Raw genomic sequence first — 26,748 nt, 5'->3', positions numbered from 1 at the left:
AATATAACTGGTAAAACTAATGCACAATATTTGAATAATAATAATAATATAAACACAAGTTTTAGTTTAGGAAACATTTAAACTCTAGGAATAGCAATCTATAGTAGTATACCCACTATTTCTTGAAGTTGGTACAACAAACTTTAGTAAGGAATGTTTTATTTGTTTAATGATTCTGAGATTTCAATTCCAGTATAATTCCTAGTAATTTACCTTGCTGATGAGCTACAGTTTATTGCCATTTATTCATCCAGTGAATTGAGAAATTTGTTATACTGTGGGTTATTAACATGTTAATAACTTTTACTCTCATGTTTATTCTAGTCAAAACAATGACCAGTGGTATTATTTTTATTGTAGATATATTAGATTTTAATTCTTGATGGATTTATTTTCATATTCTTAAGCCTCTGAATTTATACTAAATAACATTATAAAAATGATAAAGGAATATAAAAGACATTGAGAAGAACAGTTACCTTAATTACTTGTTATTTGCCTTAAATACTTTTTTCCCCAAGAACATCAAAATGAAATAAAACAGCATCATTTTATTAATGCATTTTATTTTATACCAAATAACTGCTATTATATGTGACTAAAGGCAGTCATTAATAGGCTCTAGGCCAGACACAGCTGCAATGAGATTATAAATATACATTTAAATACATTTTTAAAATTGATTTTCTTAGAGAAGAAGGGAGAGAGAGAGATAGAAACATTGATGTGAGAGAGAAACACTGATGGGCTGCCTCCTGCACACCCCCTACTGGGGATTGAGCCCACAACCTGGGCATGTGCCCTGACAGGGAATTGAACCAGGACCTCTCAGTCCATGGGATGATGCTCAATCCACTGAGCCACACCAGCTGGGCTGAAATGATATATTTTGATATGCTTTCTTCAATATTTGTTTTATGTATTCAAATAATTTTTTACATAATTAGGTTTATACTATGTTTGAATTTTTACATTCTGGTAAATACATTGGGTCATGAGCATTTTCCACTGTCATTAAATATTCTTCAAATATTCTTTAAGTTTTTATTGTTATGCAATATTTTATTGTAATGATGTACCTATTTTAATTAGCTAATATTATTAGCTGATTTCTATTTTCTACAATTTATTATTCTATAATTTCTGTTATTATGATTCTAATTCCTTAACATTATTAATTTTAACTGAGTAAACCATGTATGATAATCTTTTTTTTATTTAATTAATTTATTGTTGTTACAGATGTTTCTCCTTTTACCCCACTGATACCCCGTCCGCCACCATCCCCGCCCTGTCCCAGCTTTGTTGTCCACGTCCATTGTTCATGCATACATGCATATAAGTTCTGTGGTTTATCTCCCCCCCCCAACCCCCTCTTCTGGGGATTGTCAGTCTGTACCCCACTTCCACGTTTCCGGGACTACCCCGTTCCTCAGACTGTTATGTTCATTATATTTCACAAATAAGTGAGATCATGTGATATTTATCTTTCTCTGCTTGGCTTGTTATGTTTAGGATGATACTCTCCAGGTCCCTGTCTCAAAGGATAAGAGAACTTTCTTTCTTACAGCTGCATAGTACTCCATTGTGTATATGTACCACAGCTTTTTTATCCATTTGTCTACTGATGGACACTTGGGCTGTTTCCAGATCTTAGCTATTGTAAATAGTGCTGCTGTGAACATAGGGGACATATATTCTTTCTGATTGGTGTTTCAGGCTTCTTAGGGTATATTCCTAGAAGTGGGATCACTGGGTCAAATGGCCGTTCAATTTTTAATTTTTTGAGGTAACACCATAATGTTTTCCATAGTGGCTGCACCAGTCTGCATTCCCACCAGCAGTGTACTAGAGTCCCCTTTTCTCCACACCCTCACCAACACTTGTTGTTTGATGATTGGTTGCTGGCGGCCATTCTGACATGTGAGAGGTGATATTTCATTGTTGCTTTAATTAGTGATGTTGAGCATTTCTTCATATGTCTCTTAACTATTTGTATGTTCTATTTGGAGAGGTGTCTATTTAGTTCCTCTCCCATTTTTTAATTGGGTTCTTTGTCTTCCTTTTGTTGAGCTGTATGAGCACCCTATATATATTGGAAATTAACCCCTTATCTGGTGTATCATTGGCAATGATGCTGTCCCATACAGTGGGTTGCCTTTCCATTTAGGTAGTTATTTCTTTTGATGTGCAGAAGCTTTTGAGTTTGAAATAGTCCCATGTGTTCATTTTCTCCTTTGTTTCTGTTGCCTTAGGTGATGTATCAGTGAAAATTCTGCTGCGTATGATGTCTGAGATTTTGTTGCCTATATTTTCTTCTAGGATTTTTATGGATTCATGAGTCACATTTAAGTCTTTTATCCATTTTGAGTTTATTCTTATGTATGGTGTAGGTTGATGGTCTAGTTTCTTTTTTTTTTTTGCATGTAGCTGTCCAAGTTTCCCAACACCATTTATTAAAGAGGCTGTCCTTACTCCACTGTATGCTTTTGTCCCCTTTGTCAAATATTAATTGAGCACATTGTCTTGGGTCCATTTCTGGGTTCTGTATTCTGTTCCATTGATCTGTCTTCCTGTTTTGATTAGAGTGGCTTTGTAGTATACCCTGAAATCTGGTAATGTAATCCCTCCTACTTTGTTCTTCTTTTTCAAGATTGGTATGGTTATTCGGGGTCTTTTTGGTTCCATATGAACTTTTGACGTTTTTGTTCTAGTTCTGTGAGTATGTTGTTGGTATTTTGATGGGGATGGCATTGAATCTATAGATTGCTTTGGGTAATATGGACATTTTAATGATGTTAATTCTTCCAATCCATGAACAAGTATGTGCTTCCACTTTTTTTTTTATATCTTCCTCTATTTCTTTTTTTCAATGACCTGTAGTTTTCTGCGAATAGGTCCTTTATTTCTTTGGTTAAGTTTATTCATAGGTATCTTAGTTTTTTTGCCACGATGGTCAATGGGATTGTTTTTTCTTTTTCTCTTTCTCTGAGTTCATCATTGGCGTATAAGAATGGTGTTGATTTCTTGACGTTAATTTTGTATCCTGCTACTTTACCAAATTCATTTATTAAGTCTAGTAAATTTTTTATGGAGTCTTTGGGGTTTTCTATGTATACTATCATGTCATCTGTGAACAATGACAGTTTCACTTTCTCTTTTCCAATTTGAATCCCTTTTATTTTTTCTTCTTGTCTGATTGCTGCAGCTAAGACTTCCAGTACTATGTTAAATAGAAGTGGCAAAAGTGGGCATCTTTGTCTTGTTCCTCTTCTTAAGGGAAATGATATTCGTTTTTGCCCATTGAGTATGATGTTGGCTGTAGGTTTTTCATACATGGCCTTTATTATGTTGAGATATGATCTCTCTATTCTCCGATTGCTGAACGTTTGTATCAGAAATGGGTGCTGGATTTAGTCAAATGCTTTTTCAGCCTCTATTGATATGATCATTATATTTTTATCTTTCATTTTGTTTATGTGGTGTATCACATTTATTGATTTGGAAATATTGTGCCAGCCTTGCATCCCTCGGATGAATCCCACTTGGTCATGGTGAATAATTTTTTTGATGTATTGCTGGATTCCATTTGCTAGTATTTTGTTCAGGATTTTGGCATCTAGTTTCATCAGGGATATTGACCTGTATTTTTCTTTCTTTGTAGTGTCTTTTTCTGGTTTTGGAATCAGAATTATGCTGGCCTTATGAAATGAGTTTGGAAGTCTTTCTTCTTGAATTTTTTGAAATAGTTTTAGGAGAATGGTTATTATTTCTTTGAATGTTCAGTAAAATTCCCCCATGAAGCTGTCCGGGCCTGGGCTTTTGTTTGCTGGGAGAGTCTTGATTACATCTTCAATTAATTTTGTTGTTATTGGTCTGGTCAAGTTTTTTTTTTATCTCTTCCCGGTTCAGTTTTGAGAGACTGTTTCTAGAAATTTGTTCATTTTGCTTAGATTGTCGAATTTGTTGCCGTATAATTGTTCATAATATGTGTTAACGATCCTTTGTATTTCTGTGATGTCAGTTATTTCTTCTCTTTCATTTCTGATTTTGTGTATTTGGGTTTCTTTCTTTATTTCTTGGTGAATCTAGCTAAGGATCCATTCATCTTGTTTATCTGTTCAAAGAATCAGCTCTTTGTTTCAGTGATCCTTTGAATTGTTTTTTTCATTTCCATGTTATTTATTTCTGCTCCAATCTTTACTATTTCCGTTCTTCTACTTGTTCTGGGGTTTTCTTTTCGTTTGCTTTCTAGTTCTTTAAGTTGTGAGGTTAGACAATCAATTAGAAATTTTTCTTGTTTCTTGAGGTAGGCCTGTAGTGCTATGAACTTTCCTCTCAGAACTGCTTTTGCTGCATTCCATAGATTTTGTGTTGTTGTGTGTTCATTTTCATTGATTTCCAGGAAGTTTTAAATTTATTCCTCGATCTCCTCAGTAACCCATTCATTGTTTAATGACATGCTATTTAGCCTCCATGTGTTCAAATATCTTTGCATGTTCGTGTTGCAGTTGATTTCTAGTTGCATGCAATTGTGATCTGAGTAGATGCTTGATATGATTTCAGTCTTCTTGTACTTGTAGAGACTTAGTTTGTGTCCTATCATGTGGTCTATCTTTGAGAATGTCCCATGTGCACTTGAGAAGAATGTGAATTCTGAAGTTTTGGGGTGTAATTCTCTGTAGATATCTATTAAATCCATTTGGTCCAGTGCTTCACTTAGAGTCTGTTTCCTTGTTAGTGTTTTGTCTAGAGGATCTATCCAGTGATGTCAGCGGGGTGTTGAAGTCACCTGCTATGATTGTATTGCTATCGATTTCTTCTTTGAAATCCTCCATAAGATTTTTAATATATTTTGGTGCTCCTATATTGGGTTCATATATGTTTACCAAGGTTATATCTTCCTTTTGATAGATCCTTTCAATATTATGTAATGGCCTTCTTTGTCTCTAGTTATGGCCTTCATTTTGAAATCTACTTTATCAGATATGAGTATTGCTACCCCAGCTTCTTTTTCCTTTTCGTTTGCTTGATTGAAAGATTTTTTTTCATCTCTTCACTTTCAACCTATGTGAGTCTTTTGTTGAGAGGTGGGTCTCTTGTAAACAACATATATGTGAGTCATGCATTCTTACCCAGTCAGCTACTCTGTGTGTATTTATTGGAGCATTGAAACCATTCACATTTAAGGTGATAATTGATATGTACTTATTTATTACCATTTTTGTTTAGTGTGGTTCTATTTTTCTTCCTATTTTTAGTTTTTACTAATTACAGCAGTCCTTTAGCATATCTTGCAGTGCTGGTTTGGTGTTAATATATTCCCTTAGCCTTTTCTATTTTATTTTTTGTCTGGGATGCTCTTTATTTGACCTTCTATTTTGAATGATAGCCTTGCTGAATAGAGTAGTCTTGGATTCAGATCCTTGTTTTTCATGACCTTGATTACCTCATGCCATTCTCTTCTGGCCTGTAGTGTTTCTGTTGAGAAGTCAGCTGAGAGCCTTATGGGGGTTCCTCTGTCACTATTACTTCAAATATATTCTATAACCCTTGCCTGTTTTCTTCTCCTTCAGGGAGTTCTATGATGTGAATGATATTACGTTTCCAGTTGTCCCACAGTTCTCTTAAGCTATCTTCCTGTTTTTTAATATTTTTTTCCTTTTCGTTTTCTGATTGGTTGATTTTTTTTTTTTTTTTTTTTTTTTACTCTGCCTTCTAATTCACTGATCCAGTCCTCAGCTTCCTCTACTCTGCTGGTTAGTCCTTCCAATGTGTTCTTTATTTCTGCTGTGTCATTCTTCATTTCCACTTGGTTGGTTTTCAGTGTTTCTATATATTTACTCATGGTGCTGATGTCCTTTCTCATGCTGGTGAGCTTCCTCAAGATCATGGCTCTGAATTCTACCTCTGATAATTTACTTAACTGCATTTCATTGATCTCATCTTGGATAGAGTTCTCTCATTCTTTCATTTGGGATTTGTTTCTTTGTTTCACCATTTTCGCTATGCCAGTGGGTTTTGGAGCCTGCCAAATTTTCCTTTGGGTGTTGGTGTTCTGCTGTTTGTGGCTCCCTCCACTGGGTTTGGATGAGCTAGGGAGGACCCTCATTAAACACCAATGTCAAGTCTTACTTTCCTGGGTAGATTTGGAAGCCTAGGAAAGTTTCAGTTATCTTCTAGTTTTTTTCCTGGTGGCTAGTAGTCTCAGTTACTCAGTGTTTTGGAATGTAGCCCTGGTGTTCTGCATAAGAGTATTTCCAGAGGATTGGATAGATTCTGGTTGTTAATGAACCTCAATTTGCATTTTTTGCCTCACCTAGGAAAGGCTGAATCTCCGAGGTGGGGGGAGGGCTGCTGTTATTCCCCAGAGCTCAGGGAAGTAGCACATTGGTCACCGTCCTTTTTGGCCACAACTCAACAAAAACTCTGAGTGTCCTCCAAATCCCGGGTGTCCCCACAGAGTTCCAGCCCAGTCTGCCCTCTCTTTGCCGTAGCCCCCAGGTGAGTGGCTGTGGCTATTTTAGCACTCTGTTCTGGCTCTCTTCGCTGTGAAGCCGGCTTGGTCTTTATTCCCCAAGGGCTCTGCTCACAGCTGAGACTCCTACTGTTCATGGGCTCCCAGCCCACCACCCTCTCACACCTTCGCAGATCCTACCAGTGTCCCTGGTTATATGGTCCCGTCCTGCTGCTTTTCTGTTGCTTTTTTTTTCAAGGACTTGTCTTTATTTTAGTTGTAATTCCCATTTGGTCTTGGGAGTTCATCTGTGTAGCTTCTATTCACTCCGCCTCCGTTTTCACATCCTTTATGCCCATCTTGTGTGCAGCTGGGTCGCACAGTCCTCTCTGGTGCCCCCGTACCCTTCATGTCCCGCGGGTAATTGGATCACACAGTCCCTTTGGGGACCTGGCTCTATGCCTATGTTATGGGCTGCTGCGTCGTACATGCCTCTGTGTTGCTTCAGCACCCCGCAGGTCCACTGGGTAATTGGATGGCACAGTCCCTGCTGGATTGCACAGTCCCTGTTGGGTCGCACAGGCCTCTCTGTTGCTCCTGCACCCTGCAGTTCCCGCACGTAGGCAGCTGGATTGCACCCGTCTCTTTGGGCTCCAGCTTCCCACTGCTCTTGTGAGCTACTGGACAGTACAGGCCTCTGTGGAGCCCCAGGTCCCGCCACTGGTGGCTGTGGAGTGCTGCTGTCTCATGGGGCTCAACTCCTGCTCAGCTTTTGCTGTAGTTTTTGGGGATGGGTCTCAGCTGCTGATTTGTGCTTCTCTTTCCTGGGGATGGATGTCTGCTCCCTAGCCTCTGTTGCTGGGGGTATATCTCCCCTCTGATTGGGCTGCTACTATGGGGGATGGTGCTGGGCTCCCGGCTGTCTACGGCCTTCGTGACCCACACCTTGTTAGCTCCAGTACTGTGCACTGGTCTGTGTTGACACACTGGTCCGATGGTGCCAGGTGCACTGGTGGGCTCAGGTTACTGGGCCCTTGCCTCCCACTGCCTCCTCCCAGGGGAGACCCAGGATCTTCCAAAATGGTGGGACCTCCCCTTGGTGCAAGGAGAAGAGCCCTGAAGGTCTGCTTACCATGGTAGCCGGCTGCTCTGTCCACAGCACAGGGAACTTCTGCTCTGCGGCTCTGCACTGCTCGGGTTTGGTCGTCCACCTTCAAGTCCAGTCACACACTCTCACACACTCACTCTCCCGCGGGTCCTCCCCACTGCCATCTTCTCCCGATTCTCTACTTTTAATGTAGCTCAATAATCTCTTTATTATTCCTTGAGTTTACATTTCAAGAAAAGGAATTACTGAGTAAAATGGCTTGAATATTTTTAAAGCTTTAGCACATTTCATTAAATTGCTTTATAGAACTATTGTACCAGTATACATTCCTACTAAAATTTCATCCATCTTTATATTTTTTTGTTAATCCTCATCTGAAGATATTTTTTTCCATTGATTTTTAGAGAGAATAGAAGAGAGGAAAGGGACAGAGAGAGAGAGAGAGAGAGAGAGAGAGAGAGAGAAAGATTGGTTGACTCCCATACATGCCCTGACCGGGGGCCTGGGAATCAAACCTGCAAGTCAAATACATGCCCTTGACCAGGAATCGCACCCACAACACTTTGGTGAGCTAGCTGTTGGTCTTAACTACCGAGCCACACAAGCCAAGGCAAATTTTATCCATCTTGCATACTTACTAACATTTGAGAATTATTCCTCATTCTGCTATTCTTTAAAAATATATCTTAGTTTTCAAATTTGCATAACTATTGAGGATGATTTTATCTTACATGTTTCAATAAGCATGTAAACAATCTACCATTGTGATAACATTATTAAGTCATTTTATTGTTTGTGGAAAATAATTATATTAATTCAAATTTTAATAAGCTAAAAATATCGTCAATCACACTCTAATTTTTAATTAATTTGAACATATGCGTACCCATTCCTGGCAAAAACTCTTTTGGAGTTTTTTAATTCAAAATTAATTTTATTTAAAAAAATTTTTTAAGTTGATTTTAGAGGGAGAGGAAGAGAGAAGAGACAGTGAAAGATCAATGGGAAAAAACATCAACTGGCTGCCTTCTGCATGCCCCCCACTGGGGATTTGGCCCACAACCTGGTCATGTGCCCTGATTGGGAATCGAACTGGCGACCTCTTGTTGCAGGGTCAATGCTCAACCACTGAACCACACCAGCCAGGCCAAAATTAACTTTAAAGACATTAATGAAGTAATAGTATAATTTGAAATATTCATAGAGTAAATATTTTAAAAAACAACTGTTTTAAAATAACAGGAATTACATTACATACAATCAAAATGGGTCATGCAAGAATGTTTGTTGACTTATGTTTAGGTAATAAAAATAGAAGGTGGATAATAGAATGAAAAAAATTGATAGGGAGTAAATAATATTTGCTATGCATAATTTTTATAATGTTTAATTAAAAATAAATATTTTATGAAGTGTTATTATCATAAAGAATAATATCCAAGAAGAAATAATTGTACTTTGTTAGATCTCTTTTTAAAGTCTTTTATACTCTTACAATCATATTTTCAATTGGTAGGAAGGACATAGGAACATTTTTGCTGCAATGTAGGAGTGCTAGTCAAGTGCATTAAGATCAAATAAAAACACACTAGCTTAGGCAATTTTAATTTCTCCCATTCTAGACCTGGTTGACAGATGTAAGCACTTGGGTAGATAACAGGGTGTTATAGTACATGACACACGGACTTTCTACATTGTAATAAATTAACACATTTTTTTCCTAGACTGTTTATAAAGTATGCATAATGAATTACTTAGTAAATGAGAATTCTGCATGACTTTTATAGCCGACATTACTATGGTATCAGCATTATACACCAACTGAAATAACAGGCTGATTCAGAAATCATCAATAAGCTATCTACCTCTTAAGGCACATTAGCACCTCTAGGAAATATTACAGAGGAACAAATCACATACTGCTGCCTGGTGCTGGCACTATGTGACCTTGGGCCTGACTTTAAGCTCAGCATAGCTCTGTTTCCTCATTGTGAAATGGGACATTAATCCTAACTTTCAGGGTTATAGTAAGCATAAAATCAGTTAACACATGGAAAGCATATAATAAGTGTTGTACAATATTTCATGTTGTTTTTGTTCTTTGTTCCAAATGGCAATTTTTATTGTACTCATTAAACATACTTTATGATTATGTCTATTTCTCTAAATGGAGTGTAATTTGATTTACAAAATGGCAGATAAGTAGAAAAGACTATTTTAAAACACCATTTAACAAAAAATTATGTCTTCCTGGACATTCCTCTCCACTGTAACACTTGATTCAGTAAAGTGGTGAATTCACTATCAAATCTGGATCTAGAACCCTAGCTCAGTTTGCATTGCCAAGACGTGGGGACCCTAGGAACTCTGGAGTTAGACCCAGATGCTCATTGTCTCCTGGGCACGCTTGAGAGGTGAGTGATCACTAGGAGAAGTGCCAACCCAACTGAAACACTATAATTGATTAATTTTTATATTTTTGGCTTTTTATTTTGAGTAGATTTTTACCAACAAAAAGTTGTGAAAGGAACTTTTTTTGTGATGAATGGATATTATGTTAAACTCACTATGTATAGTAGAAATATACCCCCCTGACACCATTTCCAAGTACTGGGAAACTGCATAACTTTCAAAATGAAAATGACTTCTGCATAATCATTTTTAATAGATTTCTTTATCTTTCAAATTTACAAAGTTTTAAAATGTATGTGTGTGGTTTTTTTCTCCTTTAGAGCTGGGTAGAGAGAGCTGAGAAACAGACTCTTCTCTCTGAGACACTTGACCTGTCAGAACTCTTCCACCCAGACACGTTCCTCAATGCGCTTCGCCAAGAAACTGCAAGGTAATGAAAGTGAAATACTTACTTGTCTCGGAAGGTAACTATACTTTGCTTTACTCGCTTCTGATCACATTCCCTTGATTGTCAAGAAATAAATTTATTGTTGTATCCACATAGTTATGTTATTTCCTAATACTTGACTTTTAGTAATATAGTTTACCTTTAATTTAAAAGGCATTGCTTTTAATTATGATGTATTTTATTAGAATTGAAAAAGGTAAATTTTAACTTTTAAATTCTTGATTATTTATTTATCTAGACCTTTGTTTACAGTATGGCAAGCAGAAGTCAAATGGAACTAATTAAGTCTAAGTGAATTAAAATTAAATATTATTTTAAATGTAATTTCTCAGTCATGTTGCCCACATTTGAAATGCTCACATGTAGCTAGTGGCTCCCATTTTGGACTGCTTGAAAACATTTTTATCTTTGCAGGAAATTTTGTAGGCTTCTTGGTAGGGAGCAGTATTTGGTGATTAAGATCAAGTTACTTTAAAAAAAATTTTTTTTTCTTTATTGATTTTAGAGAGAGAGGCGGGAGAAGGAGAGAGAAAGAGAAAAATATCGAGGAGAAAACATCAACTGGCTGCCTCCTGCATGCCCCCCAATGGGGATTTGGCCCACAACCTGGGCATGTGCCCTGACTAGGAATCGAACCAGTGACTTCTTGGAGCATGAGTCGATGTTCAACCACTGAGCCACACCAGCCAGGCTTAACCAGTTAACTTCAAAAACTTAGTGTGATGTCTAGCTTAAGATATTTTGTTACTTGTACATTATAAATATTTTCATGTTAAGTAAATAGAATTATGTCTATCTTCTGTTACTCTTCATATCCTAATTCCTGAGAATTATTTCTTTCTAACATTGGATGCTTTACTTTCACAGGGCAGTGGGCTGTTCTGTGGATAGCCTTAAATTTGTAGCCTCTTGGAAAGGTCGACTGCAAGAAGCAAAGCTACAGATTAAGGTATTAGACTAATCTTGAATGTTTTTCTGAGTTTAAAAATTATGTTATTTCCAACTGTGATGAACAGATTCTATAACTCCAGTCTCTAAGCTACCTATCTTTATAGTGTACAGTCCTCAGAGATAGATTGTATTACCTACGTGAAAAGCCAGCATAAGTTAAGATTTAGCATGAAACAAAACAACTTATACAAAATACAGCCTTTTCTAATGCAAAAATAAGAATCTTAGATATACAACATATTTGAAAATATAACTTGGTATAAAATGATACAAATCTTGAAGTTATATTAGATTACTTTTTCTAAACTTAAATTCAATAAATATTTACTCTATAATAAAGTATATATAATTTTAATATATAAAAATAGACCAGGAGATCCAAGATGACAGCAGAGAGTAGGTGAAAGTTACATTCAGCTCCTCCCAGGACCAAACTGGGATTACAACTAAAATAGAGAACAATCATCTGAAGACTAGCTGAACAGAAGTCTTATAACCAAGGATTTACAGAAGAATCCACATCGAGCCTGGTAGGAAGGGTGGAGATTTGAAAAAGGCTGACCCTGCTTCCATGGATGGTGACAGATTCTGGAAGGATATCTCAGCTGTAAAGTTTCCTTCTGAGGAATGTGGGGTCTCAGGCCCACACTGGGCTCCTCAGCCCTGAGCAGCAAAGCCAGAAGAGGCACCCATGTAACATCTAGCTGTGAAAAACAGCGAAGATTCTGTTCAAAGACAAGAGTCTGCTAGAAACTCAGGTGCCTTCTTAGTGGGCCAGTGCACAAAATCTCATTTGCAGACACTCACCTTGGGCTCTGGCAGAGGGATGGTGGAGCGAGCTAGAGTTGTGTGAGGAGAGACTGGGGTTTGTTGCTCTGGGTAGAGAACTGAAGAGACAGCTGCCAGGATCCCTATGCTGAGTCCTCCCACACTGCAGATGCCATTTTCACCTGGGAAATGCAGTAGCCCCACTCTTTGGACTCTGTCACCCCACCCTGCAGAGCTCATGCCTGGGCTAGGGTATTGAGGTCCAGGCAGACTCATAGGATGTCAGTGACTGAATTGTATGGCTCTGGGGTAAAGACCAGTACCTCCCCCTCACAGGAGATCCACTAGCCCCACCGTCCTGACTCCCTGTGGTCCCACCCAGCTCAGTTGCTCCAGGCAATCTCAACAGAATTTGGGACAGACTGAGTTGTGTGGCTCTAGGACAGGGATCATTTATTCCATGCCCTCCCTACTGGTGCAGAGCCCTCTGTTCACATGGCCAAATCTTGATTTGTTTGGGCCTGATAAACTCTACTGGCCTTACCCAGATGAATATCTGACACCCCACCCTACCACAAAGGTCTGCAGGTACCCAACAGGTGGCAACTAGACTGTATATCCTGGGACTTTTGTTGAGTGGCCTTATACCCAGCACTAGTATGGAGTTTGGCGAACATCACTTGCCCCTACCTGGTGACTTACTGAAAACCTACCTCATCCAAATTGAGTACCACCAGTGGCTCTTTCAGTGACTGAGTATAATGGGCAGCCAGCCTGTGGAGGCAGGCGGAGACAGGTGGAAGGGAAGCAGATCTTGGTGTGTGTAGGGCCTATTGCTGACCTGCCCCTGGGCTTGGTACCAGTTGAAGCTGACTTTGGTGCACAGTTTTGTACTTCCCAAGGACACCCAGGACTAACAACGGTAGCCACAAACTGTGGATCACTTTGTAGCTTCAAACGTTTCTCAGGATAGTCACAAGTAGTGTTTGACATTAACCTGCACTAGAGACCCTCCCAAGAAGTTCCAGAACAAGCACAACCAGTTAACGGCTTTAGACAACATAAGAGCAGTATCTACAAACAGCACATCCAAAGGAAGATCTTGGCAGGCACCACACTCTGCTGAAGTGAATTCTGTTTTGTGTGGTCAACACCTGCAGAGCAGCTTCTACACTGTGGTCAGGGTCAGTCTTCACAGCCAGCCAGCTTGAGGGTCGATCCCACACACAAATGGGCCAATAGCTGCCATCAAGACTCAATTACAACAGTAGGGCCCACATAAGATACACAAGGGACATTCTTAGCACTCAGCCCAAATGACCTGGGACATTATGCCACTGAGTCCCCTACTACATATGGTCACCCTGCCAAGACTGGGAGTTGTAGCAGGTTTTCCTACTATATAAAACAAACATGAAGAGGCAGCCAAAATGTAGAGACAAAGAAATATGCCCCAAATGAAAAAAACAGGAGAAATCTCCAGAAAAAGAGCTAAATGAAATGGAGGCAAGCAATTTACCAGATATAGAGTTCAAACAAATGGTTATAAGAACGTTTGAGGAACTTAGTGAGAACTTCAACAGCATGAAAAAGGACATAGAAAAAAAGAACCAGTAAGAAAGGAAGAATACAATATCTGAAATGAAGAATACATTAGAAGGAATAAACAACAAGTTAGATGAAACAGAGGATCAAATCAGTGATTTGGAAGACAAGGTGGCTGAAAACACTCAATCAGAGCAGCAAACAGAAAAAGGGATTTAAAAAAACGAGGATAGATTAAGGGACCTTTGGGACTACATGAAGCATAACAACATCTACATCATAGGGGTGCCTGAAGGAGAAGACAGAGATCAAGAGATCAAGAACGTATTTGAAGAAATAATGACTGAAAACTTCCCTAACCTGGTGAAAGAAAAAGACACACAAGTACAGGAAGCCCATAGAATACCAAACAAGGTGAACCTAAAGAGGCACACCAAGACACAACATAATTAAAATGGCGAAGGTTAAAGACAAAGAATCTTAAAGGCAGCCAGAGAAATACAGTTAGTTACCTACAAGGGAGCTCCAATAAGAGTCTCAGCTGAAAAGAAACAGAAACATATCAGGGCAGAAGGGATTGGCATGAAATATTCAAAGTGATGAAAATAAAGGACAGCCCTGGCTGGTTTGGCTCAGTGGTTGGAGTGTTGGCCTGTGGATCAGAGAGTCCCGGCCCTAGCGGCTAGGGGCACATACCAAAAAATAAATAAATAAAATAAAATAAAGTAAAGGACCTACCATTTAAAATGGAAGAACAAACAAAGAACTTCCCAGACAAGAGAAAGCTAAAGGTGTTTATTACCAACAAACTAGTATTTATAAGAAATTTTAAGGATCTTCTTTAAGAAGAATAAGAAGGAGGAGGAGGGGAATTTGGGGGAGAAGAAGAAGAAAAAGAATCAGAACAGAAGAACATAGTTAAAAGAATAAAATGGCAATGAATATATACTTATCAATAATCACTTTGAGTATGAATGGCTTAAATGCTTCAGTCAAAAAACATGGGACATTGGGTAGCTAAATAGATAAGAAAACAAAACATATATATGTTTCACTTCAGAATGAAAGATACACACATACATACAGACGAAAAGTAAAGGGATAGAAAAAATATTCATACAAATGGAAATGATGAAAAGCTGGGGTAGCAATAATGCTATCAGACAATATAGACTTTAAAAGCAAAGGCTAGAATAAGAAACAAATGATAATAAAAGACATAATGATAAAAAAAATCAATCCAACAAGAGGATATAGCCCTTATAAACATATATGTACCCAAAATAGGAGCGCCTAAATATATAAAGCAAATCTTGATGGACATGAAGGGAGAGATCAACAGTAATACTTAATAGTAGGAGATTGTAATACCTCACTGATATTAATGGATAGAGCTAGACAGAAAGTCAACAACGAAACAGTGGCTTGAAATGACACACTAGTTAAGTTGGATTTAAATGATACACTCAGAGCATTTTACTCCAAAACAGCAAAATATACATTCTTTTCAAGTGCACATTGAAGATTTTCTAGGTAGACCACATGTTAGCAAACAAAACAAGTCTCAAGCCCTGGCCAGTTTGGCTCAGTGGTTAGAGTATTGGCCTGTGGACCAGAGAGTCCTTGGTTCAGTTCCCGCTAGGGGCATGTACCAAAAAACAAAAACAAAAACCAAGTCTCAATACATTTAAGAAGATTAAAATCATATCAGGCTTCTTCTCTGACCATGATGGTATGAAACTAGAAATCAATCATATGAAACAAACAAACAGAAAAACACACCAATATATGGAGGTTAAATAACATGTTACTAAACAATGAATGTGTTAACAATGAGATCAAGGAAGAAATCAGATGATACCTTGAAATAAATGAAAATGAGAATGGAACAACTCAAAATCTATGGGACACAGTAAAAGTGGTCCTAAGAGAGAAATTCATAGCATTACAGGCCTACCTCAAGAAACAAGAAAAATATCAAATAAATAATCTAACTTTACCTGTAAAGGAACTAGAGAAAGAACAAGCAAAGCCCGAAGTGAGTAGAAAAAAGGAAATAATAAAGATCAGAGCAGAAATAAATGAAATACAGTGTGAAAACAATAGAAAAGATTGATGAAACCATGAGCTGGTTCTTTGAAAACATAAAGAAGATTGACAAATCTTTAAGCAGACTTATCAAGAAAACAATAGAGAGGACCCAAATTATTAAAATTAGAAATGAAAGAGGAGAAGTAACAACTGACACCACAGAAATACAAAGGATTGTAAGAAAATTTTACAAACAACTATGTAGCAACAAATTGGACAACCTGGATTAAATGGATAAATTCCTAGAAGCATATACTCTTTCCAAATTAATCAGGAAGAGTCTGAAAATCTGGATAGACTGATTACAACTAATGAATTGAAGCAGTAATAAAAAATAAAACAAAAAACAAACAAACAAAAAAACTCACAACAAACAAAAGTCCTGGCCTGGTTACCTGCACGGGTAAATTTTACTAAATAGTCAGAGAAAAACTAACACCTATCCTTCTCAAACTATTCCAAAAAACTTCAAGAGGAAGGGAGATGCTCAAGCTCATTTTGTGAGGCCAGCATTATCCTGATTCCACAATCAGATAAAGATACTAAAAAGAAAGAAAATTATAGGCCAATGTCCCTGATGAGCATGGATGCTAATATCTGTAATAAAATATTAGCAAACCTTACCCAGCAATACATTAAAAAGATCATACACCATGATCAAGTGGGATTTTTTTCAGGAATGCAAGGATAGTACAATATTCACAAATCAATAACTGTGATACACCACATAAACAAAATGAAGGATAAAAACCACATGATCATATCAATAGATGCACACAAAGCATTTGATAAACCCAGTCTCCCAATTTGATAAAACTCTCAGCAAAATGAGAATAGAGGAAACATATCTTAACATAATGAAGACCACAGCCAACATCATATGCAATGGACAAAACCCACAGCCAACATCATATGCAATGGACAAAAACTAAAAGTGTTTCCCTTAAGATCAGGAACAAGACAGGAATATCTACTTTTACCACTTTTATTCAACATAGTACTGGAAGTCCTAGCCATAGCAGTCAGACAAGAAGAAATAAAAGGCATCCAAATTGGAAAGGAAGAAGTAAAACTGTTATTTGCAGATGATATGATATTGTATGTAAAAAACCCTGAAGATTTCATCCAAAAGCTACCAAAAGTAATAAATGAATTCAGTAAAGTAGCAGGATACAAAATATCTAGAAATCAGTTGCATTTTTATACACCAATAATGAACTATCAGAAAGGGCAACTAAGAAAACAATCCCATTTTACAATTGCAGTAAAAAAAAAAAAACAACAACCTGGGAATAAATTTAACCAAGGATGTAAAAGACCTGTACTTGGAAAATTATAAGACATGAAGAAATTGAAGGAGATACAAATAAGTGAAAGCATATACCATGTTCACAGATAGGAAGAATTAACATCATTAAAATATACATACTACCCAAAGCAATCCATAGATTCAATATATTTCCTATGAAGATTCCAATGGCATATTTCACAGAACTAGAACAAATGTTTCAAAATTTTATGTGGAACCAAAAAAGACTCTGAATAGCCACAGCAATATTGAGAAAGAAGAACAAAGTTGGAAGAATCACACTGCCTGAAATCAAACTATACTACAAGGCTATTGTAATCAAAATAGTGGTACTAGCTTTCCTGTTAAAAATTTATTATTTTTAAACAGATAACAATAGATAATCATTCAAATGTTAATATAAAACCACTTTAAAGATTGTAATGGAAATCTTCCCCTCGACAACTTCAACTTTCTTCCACATCAGTAGCCTCTCCATCATTTATCTTTCCCATTCCCACACATAGAATTGTCTTCTTAACATTTTTCCATTGATAATATAACATGTTTCATGTTGTATTATGATTATCTCTATCCATTCTGATTGGTCTGTCTTATGAAACTCTAATGTCATTAAAGACAAAGACTGTCTTATTCTCAGATTCCTGGTATCTAGTCCTGTGTATCATATATAATTGAATTTTTAAAAATAAAATAAATGTAAGTCTATAGTTTTTTTTTTTTTTTTTTTTTTTTAATCCTCACCCGAGGACATTTTTCCATTTTTTGTTCAGGTAGAGTGAGAGGGAGAGAGAGGAACAGAGAGAGAGAAACATCGATGTGAAGGGACACATCGAGTGGTTGCCACCCGCACAACCGACCAGGGCCGGGGACAAACTGCAACCGAGGTACGTGCCCTTAGCGGGAACCGAACCCGGGTCTCTCAGGACCGCAGGCCGACGCTCTAACCGCTGAGCCAAACCGGCCAGGGCTATAGTTTTTTAACTTAGCCTCAGGCAACTAGCTTTACAGAAGTTCTGTTTATATAGTTCTAGTTCCCAGTTGAACAATTTTCTTTTCATATCACTACTACTGTTTAACATACTATGATTAATTTATTTATGTTTGCTGTTTGTGTTCTATCTTACTCCACTGGAATATAAATCCCATGAGATTTAATTATTTTTTCCCGTTTTCATTGTCAGATATCTCAAACAATAGCACATAATAAGCACTCAGTTAAACACTTGTTGAATTGTTGACTTGAGGACCTATAGTAACTAGGAGAGTTACTATAGTAGGTTTTATTAACATCAGCTATAATGGGATAGTGTGCCAGAAATGTGATCATTAACAATACGTTCTTTCTCTTTTAGATTTATAGATTGGTACAAAATTCTCCCTTAAAGTTGAAGGAATTAAAAAGGTTCTCTTTTATCCCTTTGCATTTTATTTTTACCTTAGCCTCTAGCCCATAGGAGAACTATCTTAAGTATCAGGGTTGCCCAGGTGTTAAGGAGAGGAAGGGTGCACGTGACGTGTAACCCAGGAACCATTTACCTGGTTTGTTGTCTCTGGCAGCTGTGAACCACACACATTATGTAGTATCACTATTCAGATATAGTGGTATCAAAGTATGGCAAACAAGCTTTATTTTGTGTCAAGGTTGTTAATATTTCCAGAACTATGTTGCCACTGTTCTTACAAATTGGTAGTAATATTATTTACAATCTGAAAGTCTTAAGCTTATATGTTATGTTTTATAGTTGGTGAAAAAAGGCTGACAGGGAAACAAGATTCTAATCTTAGTTCTCAAAAAAAGAGCTATGTGACTTTTTAAAGCAATTAATTAAGCAGTTTGAGCCTTTGTTGTCTCATTTGTCAATGATTTAAATAATTTCCTTGACACATTTATGATGATCTCTGAAAGCCTGTGTGTGTGATTTTTATTATTATTAAGTTTTTAAATGTTTTTTTATTTTATTTATTTTTTTAGAGATTAAGGGAGAGATAGAAACATCTATGTGAGGGAGAAACATCAATTGGCTGCCTCCTGCATGCCCCCTACTGGGGATCAAGCCCACAACCAGGGCATGTGCCCCTACCGGGAATGGAACAGATACCTCTCAGTCCATGGGACGACACTCAGTCCACTGAGCCACACCGGCCAGGCAATTTTATTATTTCTTTTAACTCATTTTGGATTATTAGGCAGTATTGTTTTAAAAGTAGAAACAAGTGTTTTAATATAAAGTTTTATGTTTTTATTCAGTAAATCAGACTTCTTCCATTTTTCATTTTAGCATACACAAAGTATTTTATTGTTAAAAACTAAAATACTCACTGTGGTGAATATATTCAGGAATATTGTAAGCTTAATATACCTACAACTTTAAGTAAAAAAAAAAAAATCCATCCCTACATGTGAGATTTAAGGTAATTCAGCATTTTTCATCTCCTGGCTCCTCACTTATGTCAGCTTTAAAAGTACATTTTCTAACTTTCTTACCTGCAGTTCCCAGGAATATTTGTCAGATAAGAAGTGTTTGTAAGCCCCTCATGTTTGCACTTGGCTAAATCAATAAGTTAAATAATCCACTTAGATTGCCACTAATCATATTTTTAACAAGTGTTATTTCAGTAGGAGAACTTTGGATTTGAATTATACTTGAATTTTATTGTCACTCTATAATTGGTTTTGAATTTTTTCAGTATCTACCACACAAGGCTGAATTAAACCAGTAAAATGTTCAAGCAAGGTTGTAGTTCTCCAAACCAATCAATATTGGTTTTTAGATTTGGAACGTGGCCCTCTAAGGTTTCCTCACTACCGTTATTGATTTCGTATTCGTTAAACGGAAGTTCCGAAACTTGGACTGGAAGATACATACACAAGCTCCTGTTCAGCTTGCATGGTAGGCCCCGCCCAAGCCTGTGAGAGGACTGCCCGGGCGCACTGGGGAGCTCGCGCCACCTCCTTCGCTGCTGATGTCCTCACACACACAAGCTCAGCAAGCGAAGCGTGTGTTCTGGGCAGGCTTCCCTGGGCCCCCTGGAAGCTGCTGCTGCTTTGGGACCTGCTAGAGTTGTACAGCCACTGATGCTTGCCAGTCGACCTCAGCTGCTTCGTGCCAGGCTAGAAGCTGCCCATGGGCCAAGTTGTTATTATACTGTTCATATTTCAGTTCCCTTCCTCATAGAGCTTATCAGGAAATAGATGTTAAAGGAGTGAAGGAATTAGACACTTAGGCATTTGAAGCTTCATCAGGAGAATGTGCCCATCAGAGTGGGAGTTAAGCGCTTTAGATAACATCCTCCTTGAGGGAGTGTGAGCTGTGAGTAGCCTTCAGCCAAGCAGTGGAAAATCTACCAGAAAATAAATAAATAAATCAATCCACCCCAAATGGAATTAAACAGCAAAACCCTTAAACTGTAGAGATTAAGACCTGAAAGGAAAACATAAGAATCTCTACAGACTAAGTATTTATTGGCAATGCTGTAGCATAATGTAAATTCTTATACATGACAAGTAGGCATATGGATTGATAGAATTACTTGGGGGAATAATTTCCAGTTTTATGAAAAAGGAAAATACAGTTCAAACTAGCATTTTCATCTCTATCTAGAGAAATTCATGCAGAGGTGTATAAGGAGACATGTAACATGTTTACTGTAGTGTTATAGTAAATGTTAACAGACGCAAATATTCATTAGCAGAAGAATGGATAAATAATTTGTTGTGTTAATATCGCAAAATATTTTGCAGCTGTTAAAAATGAATAGCAAAATGGATGCCCCTAGACCAATGATGAAGGAAAAGAGTAGGCTACCCTTTACATAGTTTGGAAATATGAAAAATAATACTATTTATTGTTTTTGTATACATGTATATCTAAAAATCATGCAAAACTAAAGTCAGGGCAATGACTAGGTCAGGTGAGGGCAGAACAGAAACAGGAAAGGGAAGGTATGTCCCGAGGACTTCAAGTATATCTGCTATGGCTTATTTGCTTAGAAATGTGGAAAAAACATGGCTGTATATTAAAGTCTAGTAAAAATGAGTGGTGGGAATGTATAGGTTAAAAAGTATTTTTATGATTTTATGTGTGTTTGAATATTTTTTAATTTGTAAAAGGAGGGTTCTGGCAAATAAACCCATATAATAACTTATCCAAATAAAACTGAGTTTATCATGAAATTTACTGTTAAATCCAAGTTTAAGTCGAGTTAAAATCTGAAGTATGCAAGAAATTCAATATTATATATGAAATAAATTAATGGCTTTAATTATGTTTTGTGTGAACAAAGTTATTACTGTTACTGTTGCTAACCCCTGTAGAGGTGAGAAGCTGAGTTGCATAAGATCTAATCCATATGAATACCCCTTTCAAAGTACATTGGGTCATGGTAATTATTTATTTGGAATATACTTATGTGATTGTCGCCAGCCGGATATGCACTATCCATTTAAAATGTTGTTTTGAAACTGAAAAACACCAACCTTTATTTTATTTTTTAATTAATTATTTTTGTTATAGATATTTCTCCTTTCCCCCCACTGATTCGCCCGTCCCTCTTCCTCCCTACCTTGTCCCCAGCTTTGTTGTCCATGTCCATTGTTCATGCACACATGCGTATAACTTCTGTGGTTTATCTCTTCCCCCCGACCCCTCTTCTGGGGATTGTCAGTCTGTACCCCACTTCCACGTCTCTAGGAATACCCCATTTTCAGACTGTTATGTTCATTATATTCCACAAATAAGTGAGATCATGTGATATTTATCTTTCTCTGCTTGGCTTGTTTCACTTAGGATAATACTCTCCAGGTCCCTCCATGTCGTCTCAAAGGACAAAAGATCTTTCTTTCTTACAGCTGCATAGTACTCCATTGTGTATATGTACCACTGCTTTTTTATCCATTCATTTACTGATGGACATTTGGGCTGTTTCCAGGTCTTAGCTATTGTAAATAGTGCTGCTACAAACATGGGGGTACATATACTCTTTCTGATTGGTGTTTCAGGCTTCTGAGGGTATATTCCTAGAAGTGGGATCACTGGGTCAAATGGAAGTTCAATTTTTAATTTTTTGAGGTAACACCATATTGTTTTCCATAGTGGCTGTACCAGTCTGCATTCCCACCAGCAGTGTACTAGAGTCTCCTTTTCTCCACACCCTTGCCAACACTTGTTGTTTGATGATTTGTTGCTGGCGGCCATTCTGACAGGTGTAACGTGATACCTCATTGTTGTTTTAATTTGCATCTCTCTGATGGTTAGTGATGTCCAGCATTTCTTCATATGTCTCTTAGCCACTTGCATGTCCTGTTTGGAGAGGTGTCAATTTAGTTCCTCTGCCCATTTTTTAATTGGGTTCTTTGTCTTCCTTTTGTTGAGTTGTATGAGCACTCTCTATATATTGGAAATTAACTTCTTATCTCATGTATCATTGGCAATTATGCTCTCCCATAGAGTGGGTTGCCTTTCCATTTTGGTGGTTGTTTCTTTTGCTGTGCAGCAGCTTTTGAGTTTGATGTATTCCCAAGTGTTTATTTTTTCCTTTGTTTCTGTTGCCTTAGGTGATGTATAAGTGAAAATTCTGCTGCGTATGGTGTCTGAAATTTTGTTGCCTATATTTTCTTCTAGGATTTTTATGGATTCATTAGTCACATTTAAGTCTTTTATCCATTTTGAGTTTATTCTTGTGTATGTGTAAGTTGATTGTCTAGTTTCATTATTTTGCATGTAGCTGTCCAATTCTCCCAACACCATTTATAAAGAGGCTGTCTTTACTCCACTGTATGCTCTTGCCCCCTCTGTAAAATACTAATTGAGCATATTGCCTTGGGTCCATTTCTGGGTTCTGTATTCTGTTCCATTGATGTATCTGCCTGTTCTTATGCCAGTACCAGGCTGTTTTGATTACAGTGGCTTTGTAATATAACCTGAAATCTGGTAATGTGATCCCTCCTCCTTTGTTTTTCTTTTTCAAGATTGGTGTGGCTACTCGGGGTCTTTTTTGGTTCCATATGAACTTTTGAAGTTTTTGTTCTAGTTCTGTGAAGTATGCATTGGTATTTAGTTGGGGATTGCATTGAATCTATAGTTTGCTTTGGATAGTATGGACATTTTAATGATGTTAATTCTTCCAATCCATGAACAAATATGTGCTTCCACTTTTTTATATCTTCCTCTATTTCTTTTTTTAGTGACCTGTAGTTTCCTGTGAAGAGATACTTTATTTCTTTGGTTAAGTTTGTTCGTAGGTATCTTAATTTTTTTGTGCAACAGTAAATGGGATTGTTTTTGTAGTTTCTCTTTCTGTGAGTTCATCACTGGTGTATAAGAAATTGCTGTCGAGTCCTGGCCGGTTTGGCCCAGCGGTTAGAGCGTTGGCCCATGGATCAGAGAAATTGCTGTCGATTTCTTGACGTTAATTTTGTATCCTGCTACTTTACCAAATTTATTTATTAAGTCTAGTAAATTTTTGATGGAATGTTTGGGGTTTTCTACATACAGTATCATGTCATCTGCGAATAATGACAGTTTCACTTCCTCCTTTCCAATTTGGATCCCTTTTATTTTTTCTTCCTGTTTGATTACAGTGGCTAAGACTTCCAGTACTATGTTAAATAAGAGTGGCAAAGTGGGCATCTTTGTCTCATTCCCGTTCTTCAGGGAAATGCTTTTCATTTTTGCCCATTGAGTATGATGTTGGCTGTAGGTCTTTCATACATGGCCTTTATTATGTTGAGATATGATCTCTCTATTCTCAGGGTGCTGGATTTAGTCAAATGCTTTTTCAGCATCTATTGATATGATCATATGATTTTTTATTTTATTTTATTTTTTTATCTTTATTGTTGAATGTATTACAGATTTTCCTCATTTTTCTTCCATTGACCCCCTCCTCCCCACTCCCACCCCCCTCCTGCCTTTTCCCACACTGTTGTCTGTGTCCATTGCCTATGCATATCTACATATAAGTTCTTTGGTTTATTACTTCCCACTCCCCCAAACCTTCCTTCCCGTTGAGGTTTGTCAGTCTAGCAACCAATTTGTTGTTCTTAATCCCTTTACCTTTTTCACCCATTCCTCCAACCCCCCTTTCATCTGGCAAAATGTTGTCTGTATCTATGAGAATATTTCTGTTCTGCTTGTTCATTTTGTTTGTAGATTTCATTGTTGGTAGATATGTATTCATTGCCATTTTGTTTGTTCATATATTTTATCTTTTTCTTCAAAAATACCCATCAATATTTCATATAATAATGGTTTGGTGGTGACGAAGTTCTTTAACTTTTTCTTGTCTGGGAAACTCTTTATATGGCCATCGATTGTAAATGACAGCTTTGCAGGATAAGAATAATCTTGGTTGTAGATTCTTGCTTTTCATCACTGTGAATATTTCTTGCCACTCCCTTCTGGCCTGCAAAGTTTCTTTTGAGAAATCAGCTGACAGTCTTATGGGAAGGCCCTTGTAGGTAACTAACTGTTTTTCTCTTGCTGCTTTTAAGATTCTCTCCTTGTCTTGAACCTTTTGCATTTTGATGATGATGTGTCTTGGTGTGGGCCTCTTGGGGTTCGTCTTGTTTGGGACTCTCTGTGCTTCCTGGACTTGTATGTCTGTTTCCTTCACCAAGTTAGGGCAGTTTTCTGCCATTATTGTTTCAAATAGGTTTTCGATTTCTTGTTCTCTCTCTTCTCCTTCTGGCACCCCCAAGATGCGAATGTTGGTATGCTTGATGTTGTCCCAGAGGCTCCTTACACTCTCCTCATTTTTTTGGATTCTGTTTTCTTTTTGCTGTTCTGATTGGGTGTTTTTTGCTTCCTTATATTTCAACTCAATGGTTTGTTTCTTAGCTTTACCTACTCTACTGTTGAATCTGTCTAAATTATTCTTTATTTCAGTTAGTGCCTCCTTCATTTCTGACTGCTCCTTTTTTATGCTCTTGAGGCCCTCACTAAGTTTATTGAACATCCTTATAAGCAGTGTTTTGAACTCTGCATCTGTTAGGTTGCATATCTTCATTTCACTTAGTTCTTTTCCTGGAGTTTTGTTCTGTTCTTTCATTTGGAACCTGTTTCTTTGTCTCCTCATTTTGGCTGCCTCCCTGTGTTTGTTTCTATGTATTACTTAAGGAGAGCTATGGGGCTAGCTGAGACCAGATGCTGCTTGTTTGAAAGGATTTAGGAAAACCTGAAGCAGGATCCAAGACAGGCCAATCCTATGGTAAAGCAACTGGCAACAGCTTGGGTGGGCCTGAAAGTTGGGTGGGGCAGGGCCTCAGGGAATCACCAGGGCAGGGCAAATAGTGTGAGCCAGGTTGCTGGAGTCCCAGATATGGTAGCTGTCTGCTGCCCCAGGGAAGGTCTCACCAACGGAACAAGGGCCTCTGACAGCAGTCTGTTCAGGAGAAAGCCCACTCCAATGCTAAATAGCTCAGTTCTTCTCCATATGTCTCCCGTGCCTTTCAAGCTGCCTCCCCCATGCTGGAGCCTGGAGGTGTGAGTCCGAGTAAGTCCGTGTGCGGGCCCTTTAAGAGGAGCTGCCTGGAGCTCCTGCTGCCTCAGCCTTCCTGAACTTCAGTTCCCGCTGTTTTTTCCAGCCAGAAGTGATAGGGGTTCTCTTCCAGGCACTGGAACCCTGAGCAGGGTTCCTGGTGTAGGATGGGGACCCCTCAGTCCTCAGGGAGGACCTTCCCAGCCGAGTTATCCTCCTGATTTTTATCCGCCACACATGGGTGTGGGACCAGCCTGTTCACCTTCGATGTGTGGGACCAGCCCTTCCTACCAGTCTCAATGTGACTGCTGCTTTAATTCCATAGTTGTAGCACTTCCATTTAGCTTGATTTCAAGTGCTTTTGAATGATGGTTGTTCTGTAATTTAGTTGTAACTTTGATGTGGTTGTGGGAGGATGCTATACTGCAGTTACCTATGCTGCCATCTTGACCGGAAGTTGATCATATGATTTTTATCTTTCATTTTGTTTATGTGCTGCATCACATTTATTGATTTGTGAATATTGTACCAGGCTTGCATCCCTGGGATGAATCCCAGTTGGTTATGGTGAATAATTTTTTTTGATATATTGGTGGATCCGATTTGCTAGTATTTTGTTCAGAACGTTGGCATCTATGTTCATCAGGGATATTGGCCTGGAGTTTTCTTTCTTTGTAGTCTCTTCTTCTGGTTTAGGAATTCGAATTATGCTGGCCTCATAAAACGAGTGTGGAAGTCTTTCTTCTTGAATTTTTTGAAATAGTTCGAAGGGAGTGGGTATTAGTTCTTCTTTGAATGTTTGGTAAAATTCCCCCTGTGAAGTGGTCCGGGCCTGGGCTTTTGTTTGCTGGGAGAGTCTTGATTACATCTTCAATTTCTTTTGTTGTTATTGGTCTGGTCAAGTTTTGGGAGACTATGTGTTTCTAGAAATTTGTCCATTTTGCTTAGATTGTTGAATTTGTAGCTGTATAATTGTTCATACTATTTGTTATTAATCCTTTGTATTTCTGTGGTGTCAGTTATTATTTCTCCTCTTTCATTTCTGATTTTGTGTATTTGAGTTCTCTCTCTTTGTTTCTTGGTGAGTCTAGCTAAGGGTCCATCAATCTTGTTTATCTTTTCAAAGAACCAGCTCTTTGTTTCATTGATCCTTTGAATTGTTTTTTTGGTCTCTATGT

General features: G+C 37.7%; 1 protein-coding gene across 1 annotated transcript in view; it reads left to right on the top strand.

Moving 5' to 3' along the window:
* Positions 1-26,748, top strand: part of DYNC2H1 (dynein cytoplasmic 2 heavy chain 1) — a 432,306-nt gene that overhangs the window by 391,694 nt on the left and 13,864 nt on the right. The window contains exons 87-88 of the mRNA XM_036258012.1: positions 10,298-10,407; positions 11,293-11,374. Of these exons, the coding sequence (XP_036113905.1) occupies positions 10,298-10,407; positions 11,293-11,374 (192 nt within the window). The remainder of the gene's footprint in view (positions 1-10,297; positions 10,408-11,292; positions 11,375-26,748) is intronic.

The sequence above is a fragment of the Molossus molossus genome, unplaced genomic scaffold (assembly GCF_014108415.1).
Source record: "Molossus molossus isolate mMolMol1 unplaced genomic scaffold, mMolMol1.p scaffold_m16_p_13, whole genome shotgun sequence".
NCBI classification, from domain to species: domain Eukaryota; kingdom Metazoa; phylum Chordata; class Mammalia; order Chiroptera; family Molossidae; genus Molossus; species Molossus molossus.
The sequence above is the reverse complement of the archived record's forward strand: the minus strand, read 5'-3'. Positions and strand labels throughout refer to the sequence as shown.